Genomic DNA, 6,000 nt, shown 5'->3' with positions numbered 1-6,000 from the left:
CTCCAAGATGACTACCTGGAAAGATAAAGAGTAAATGTTTTGTTTTAGCCAACTGTATCACACCAAAGAACATTCATTCTTCATTCATTCTTCAATTAAATCACTAATTAAACTAGATTTTCAAAATGTTGGGCCCTTTGAAAAATCCAGTATGCAGCAGTTAACAGTTTTTAAACAACTAATTGTTCCACTTTTACTTTTCAAGTATACCATGTACTTTAAATAGAATTGATAAATTAAAAATGTAAATTGGACTGTATCTTTTTACTGTTGGTGATTTGTCTATTTTCCACTTTTTATTATGCATAATTTTTATAATAAAGAAGGGATTTTTTTCTTCATTCCTGTTCCAGTTGATAGCAATTCTTCTATGCTTCTCAAAGCTAATGTAATAAAACTACATAAAATGTTTAAGAAAGGCCCCATTAAAATATACAAAGCATACTAATTCATGAAGTCAAAGTCAAAGCAGAGTGGAAATATGAGCTTTAATAAAACTATGTCTGTTGTAAATAACTATTCAAGCACAGTCATTTTTTTGCAAATTGCATGGGATATAGCTCAGTCTACTCGAAGCAAAGAATCGCTCAGCGGGATAAATGCATCTTAGTCAGAAATAGATTAAAAGATACAGCTGAGCCATCAATAAGAACCAGATAGCGCAGTATTGTTTGCTGTTTGTTTTGAAGATGTAATTGCAGATCCCAGGATTTCAAGAAATCTGTGCACATCATGGAAAGAATTGTAGAGAGGAACTGGGGCAACACGAAGAGCATTTGGTTCTCGCATGTCACACTGCAAAACAGAAAGGGAACGCTTAGGAAATTCAGATCACTTCGTATTTATCTGTCAGACTACGTTTTTCAATGTCATCCTTGTCTTCGAGGAATAATGACTGGACTGACAAGGAGACACACATAAAAACAAGAAACTACTGTGAGGAGCATTATTGTGAAGAACACAACAAGAGTGGTGTGTTGCCTAAAAAAAGGACGCAAGGCTCAGGATGGGCAGGACTCTAGCAGTGCCACTGAGGAGTTCTAAACCAGTTATGTTGCCCTATAATTCATCTTAGCACCTATAGCAACCCATAGTTGAAGAGACACACAGGTGACAAAAAAGCCACCACAGAACAGAAGCATGCCAGTACGACAGAGTGTCTTGTACTACAGGTACAAGTAATGTCGCAGGGCTTGCAGTATTTTTCTTCTCCCCCTCCGTGAATTTGAACATTTTGCTGAATAGAATAGTCTCTCATATTTTAAGCACATTACTGCATCACGAAGACAAGCCAACAGTGTAAGGCCCCGTGCCCCCTTAAAAGCAGCAGTTCCTGGAATTCCCTGGCAGCACCAAAAGAGCAGCATATTTAGCCTAGAAGAGTTGCCCTTTGGGGACACAAGTCACCAGCAGAAATAAAACTCGTATATCATTTATATGGCATTATGCCATCAGCCTCACCTCCCAGCACTTCTAAATCACCAAATGTACAGCCTTAAATTTAACTTTTATTCTTTTTGAGCAGTGCTCACTGGTAACCGTGCCATTACATGGCGCTGCCGTTCAGTGGCCTCTTTTTCTGAGTGATAAAACACATCTCTAAGGGAATGATAGCTTTTTCATTTCTCCACCTCGATGCCTTGCAAAGAGCAAGGGTTTGGTGCGCGAGTTGTGGCGTTGAGGATGGTGAGCACCCCTTGAGCTCTGCTGACTGCCAGCACCCCGGGGTGGCACAGACCTCCTCTTTGTGGTCTCTGGCCTCGCGCCTGGACCCACAGCAGGGGACCTGGACAAGCGCACCGAACAGGAGAGGCTTGTGCAGGCAGTACATTGCACTGGACAGCTCTGACATACTCATATTCGTGTTTTTCCAGTGATTTGGGTTTTTTCTTTTTTTTTTTTTTTTTTTTCCCCCTCCTATATTTCCATCAGCTTCAGATCTGTAATGCCTCCCCCATCATAATGCACCCATAAAGCAGCTCTAACCTCAGTAGTGGCTCCTGGGTGCTACTCGCAGAGCTACTGGAAATAAATCAATAGAGAAAAGAGAATATACAGACTAACAAATAATTTATAAAATAACTCTGCTTATTTGATTGTTTGCACAGCTAAAGATTGAAGGTGCTATGTAAGCAATTTTCATCATTCCCAATCTTTTTTGGCCTTATACAAGACTATATTTGAATAAAAGCAAAATTATTACTTTGGTGTGGTATAAGTTCACAAAACATTGTGTTAGAAGATGAATTTTGTTTTACTTACAGCTACCCCTCTCTTCTCCAGCTCTTTAAACACAGATTTGATTGGAAGGGAAAAAGTTAGTGTGAGTTGGCATCCTCTTTCCTCAATCTGAGATGGCGTGATTATTTTTACAAAGGGCTTCTCTGGATTTGTTTTATCCTCGTTGTAGTAATACTTTAGCAGGTATTCCAAGTAACCAGTGAGTAGAACAGATTTCCTTCTCAATGCTTTCATCGTAGTTTGACCAAAAACCTGTAATGATTTTAAATCATTAGAATGATAATGCACTGCTATAGAAAATAAAAAAGGCAGTAAAGAACACTAAGGCTATTTCTGAGCTTTTTAATAACTTAAATCTTTTTGGTAATACAGGGACCAAACTCTGTCATTCTTACTTTCCTAGGCAGCAGATTTCTCTATACATATTATTACTGGAATCAAGTGGTAATATCAGATAGATATTATAGAAAATGCCCTTAGATAATGAAAGACATTTCTGTCTACTGTTGAAGTTTTACACACATCCATACCTGCATAAATGAATTTGCACACAAAACCAGTTTGCTAAGAGAGCATTCTTTTGCATATCTGAAGAGGATCCATAAATCCTCCATACATTCAACAGGGCTGCATGAAACTCAAAATCACATGCAAGATTTTACTTGTATGTACCTCAAGTAATAAAAGCCAAGGGTGAAGACTGAAACATCATGACTGATCTACAAACCCTTGTCTTTGAAAACACAAAATTTGTACTAATGTATTGACTTTAATGCTTTAAGTCCTGTACAGGCTCTGTCTCTGCTAGTCCTCAAGAAGAAAAAAATATTTGCTTGATTCTGATTTAATATCTCTATGCTCTTATACAGCTACAAGAACTAGTGAGCTGCAGAAACTCAAAATATCATGAGACATGCAAAAGTGATTGGTTAAAAATGGCTGTACTACTTTGCCACACAAACAAGACCAAGAAATGTGGCAGAAGCGTTTGGGAGCAGGAGAAGGTGTGACAGCTTCTGCTTGTGCTCTGGAAAGGTTCAATTACAGGGAACAACAGAAAATGTGACCTTGGAAACAATTCACCCCTACCTTTCCCCAAAAAAACCCTTTTCATTTTCCCATGCAAGTAACTTCAGGGAAAGGTGACAAGATATAGACATGCAAGTACCCGATAGTCACTTCAAATCAGATTCTGGTACATAAATGCCATATAGCTGCTCATGGACAATTATGCCTCCACTGACTGCAGCTGCAAAATCAGAGGCAAGGCAGAGGTCCGGCATGAAAGTCCATGGTCTTCACTCTCAAGAAATCACTGCTCCATACTATGGAGTAACACTTTTAAGATTACTTATATCATAACCTGGAAGAGTGTATAAAGAGGCAACTGAGAAATCCTACTCAAAATACAAGGAACGGTTTCCAGCAGCATCTGGAAATCACTCTTTTGTAGAATATCCCAAGTATTACTCCATAATGCAACCACTAGATGCTGCACAAAACCAAAAGCTCCTACATGTGTCTTCTGTGAAACAAAACATGGCTGCTCTAAGACAAACTTTGCATGGAGACATTTCACGGAAATGAATGTGACAGGGACCAGAGCCGTCGGCAGTCAGCCCTTGCACAGGTCAACAAAAATCTAGAGGGGTTTCCCTCACCACACAGGCAAGCAGAGCGTACACACGGCTAGTCAGCACGTTACTGGAGGTAAAATGGAGACGTGCCTCCTATTCTTCTGGGCTTTGCGGCAGTATGAGGGATGGATCTCCTTAGGCGGCATGCAAAAATCTGTTTGCTCAGGCTTTGTGCAAGGAATATTTGGCCTCCTGAGTGAAATTTTTTGAAAAAGATCTTTTAAATGTGGCTGTAGAGCGCTCCCCTTTTTTCCATAAAAGGGAGCAGCTACTGCCATAACAGTCACTTTAAGCATTATTGAGGAATAACATCCATTAACACTTGCAGTTTTCATTGTTTCCATTGGAAACACTGCCTTCTGCTTAATGTGTCCCAGTGAAGGTGGCATGCAATTTCACTAGCCATCTCTTGCCAGACATGAAAACTATTTTGTTTCCCACTGTATTAGAGCAATTAGCACTGGGAAATCCTGGCTGTGCCAAAAGGTAATGCAGGCACGGAAAGGGGAGGCGATGGAAACTGCTCAGCCCTCATTGTTTGAGGCTCCCTGCAGTGGGCTAAATGATATCAGCCCACACAAACTGGAGCACTGACAATCTGGGTCATAGCAGAAAAGCTTTCATCTTATCTCGAAGGTCACATAAAGTTTAAAAAAATGTATTGGATGTTTAAGGACTAACAAAATAAATTGTCAGGCAGAACAAGAAGCATTGCTGTGCCCTTTGCAGTCCTTCAGCATCGCATGTAAGCTGGAGAGAGCACAACTGGCAATTTTCTGACTTTGTTTGCTTACAATACTGGTTTTTTTCAGTAAATAAAGAAGAGGGACATACAGTGTATGGACATTTCTCTTTGTTCCAACACCAGCTTTGCCGTGACACTAGCATTAATGGAATGCTAGCAGAAATAAATTTCTCCCTTTTATGCTGATGGCAAAACCTTGCTAACCAAGGCAGGCTTGAAAAGTAGCTTAGGAAAAATTTCAGTATGATAGCATGTGTAGCATATAGTAGGGAAATCTATGGAAAACCATCCATATGTTTAGCCCTAAAGACCTAGAGTCCTGCATTTCAGGGGTGAACCATCCATAAGAAATGCTGCTATGTCTCGATATGAAACACAATTCAATACAAGGTGTTGGGAGGGCAGCTGCATGCCTTCAGACAGGGCTGAATTGTGGTCTCCAAGGTGGACCAGAGGGCTTTCAGCACATGGGTCACCCTTTCCTAGCCAGGAAGGAATTAGCTCTCTATTGCAGGACTGCCCTTTCCACAGCCGTGATCTCCGTGATTCGTATAGAGATGGGTCGGAGATGGAGCTCTGCTCCTTTGGCCGCCAAAAAACTAATGAAGAGATGAAACAAAACCCATTCTGGAGCTATACCACACTCATGAATTCCCCTTTTAGGAAGCATTCACAGACAGATTGTGTCCTTTCTGTTTAATAATGGGGACTACAGCAGAGGATAGATTCCCTGAGCCGCTGGTTCAATTTAGACTCCAGGACACCAAGTGGCCACTCCATTTTCTTTTATAAAGGAGCTAAATCTGTTTTGCCCAGGGAAATATATGTAGAAACGGCTCTGGATGCAACTTTTTCGAGTTACATGATACCTTCCTAGGAACATCTCTACCAGCATCCTTTGCATCAGTTGCACTCAGGCAAGCCCTGAATATCTCTATGGGAAAAGCTGCTGTTTGTATTGAGCCCCTACAAGCCGGGACAAACACAGTGCTAGCGGTCAACCTTGGAGGTGCAAACCTCAAGTATACTGGGTCCAACAGCAAAGTTTGTGAGAACAGTGAAGGGATGAGTATATTTATTAAAGGCCTTGGTCTCTCAGGGTTGTGGGGTTATTTTGTTTGGTTTTGATTCCCCCCCTTCGCTTTTTAGCTGTTCTGCAAATTTTTTTAAGGGAGACAGCAATAATACGCGTAACATTCATTCAGCATTTTTATACTCTTAAATTCAGGCTCAAAGTAAAGCAATTACTTACCTCTAAACTAGCTTGCAGAGCACAGACCAGTAAAATTGGAGGATTCGATAACCGAAATCCATTAATTCCTTTACTTAGTTGTAATTCTGGAAAACGAGTAACTTATATTAGTGTTTTTGATTTCT

The 6,000-nt window shown here is 40.4% G+C and overlaps 1 protein-coding gene across 1 annotated transcript in view; it reads right to left on the bottom strand.

Annotated features, from left to right (window-relative positions):
- Nucleotides 1-475: 475 nt before the first annotated feature.
- The window catches only part of KYNU (kynureninase), a 54,206-nt gene continuing 48,681 nt past the window's right edge, over nt 476-6,000 (bottom strand). The window contains exons 11-13 of the mRNA XM_009588170.1: nt 5,876-5,961; nt 2,263-2,493; nt 476-795 (exon numbers count right to left, since the gene is read on the bottom strand). Of these exons, the coding sequence (XP_009586465.1) occupies nt 643-795; nt 2,263-2,493; nt 5,876-5,961 (470 nt within the window). The 3' untranslated portion in view covers nt 476-642. The remainder of the gene's footprint in view (nt 796-2,262; nt 2,494-5,875; nt 5,962-6,000) is intronic.

The sequence above is a fragment of the Fulmarus glacialis genome, unplaced genomic scaffold, assembly GCF_000690835.1.
Source record: "Fulmarus glacialis isolate BGI_N327 unplaced genomic scaffold, ASM69083v1 scaffold962, whole genome shotgun sequence".
In the NCBI taxonomy this organism is placed as follows: domain Eukaryota; kingdom Metazoa; phylum Chordata; class Aves; order Procellariiformes; family Procellariidae; genus Fulmarus; species Fulmarus glacialis.
Note: the sequence above shows the minus strand (reverse complement) of the source record. Positions and strands in the feature narration are given on the sequence as shown.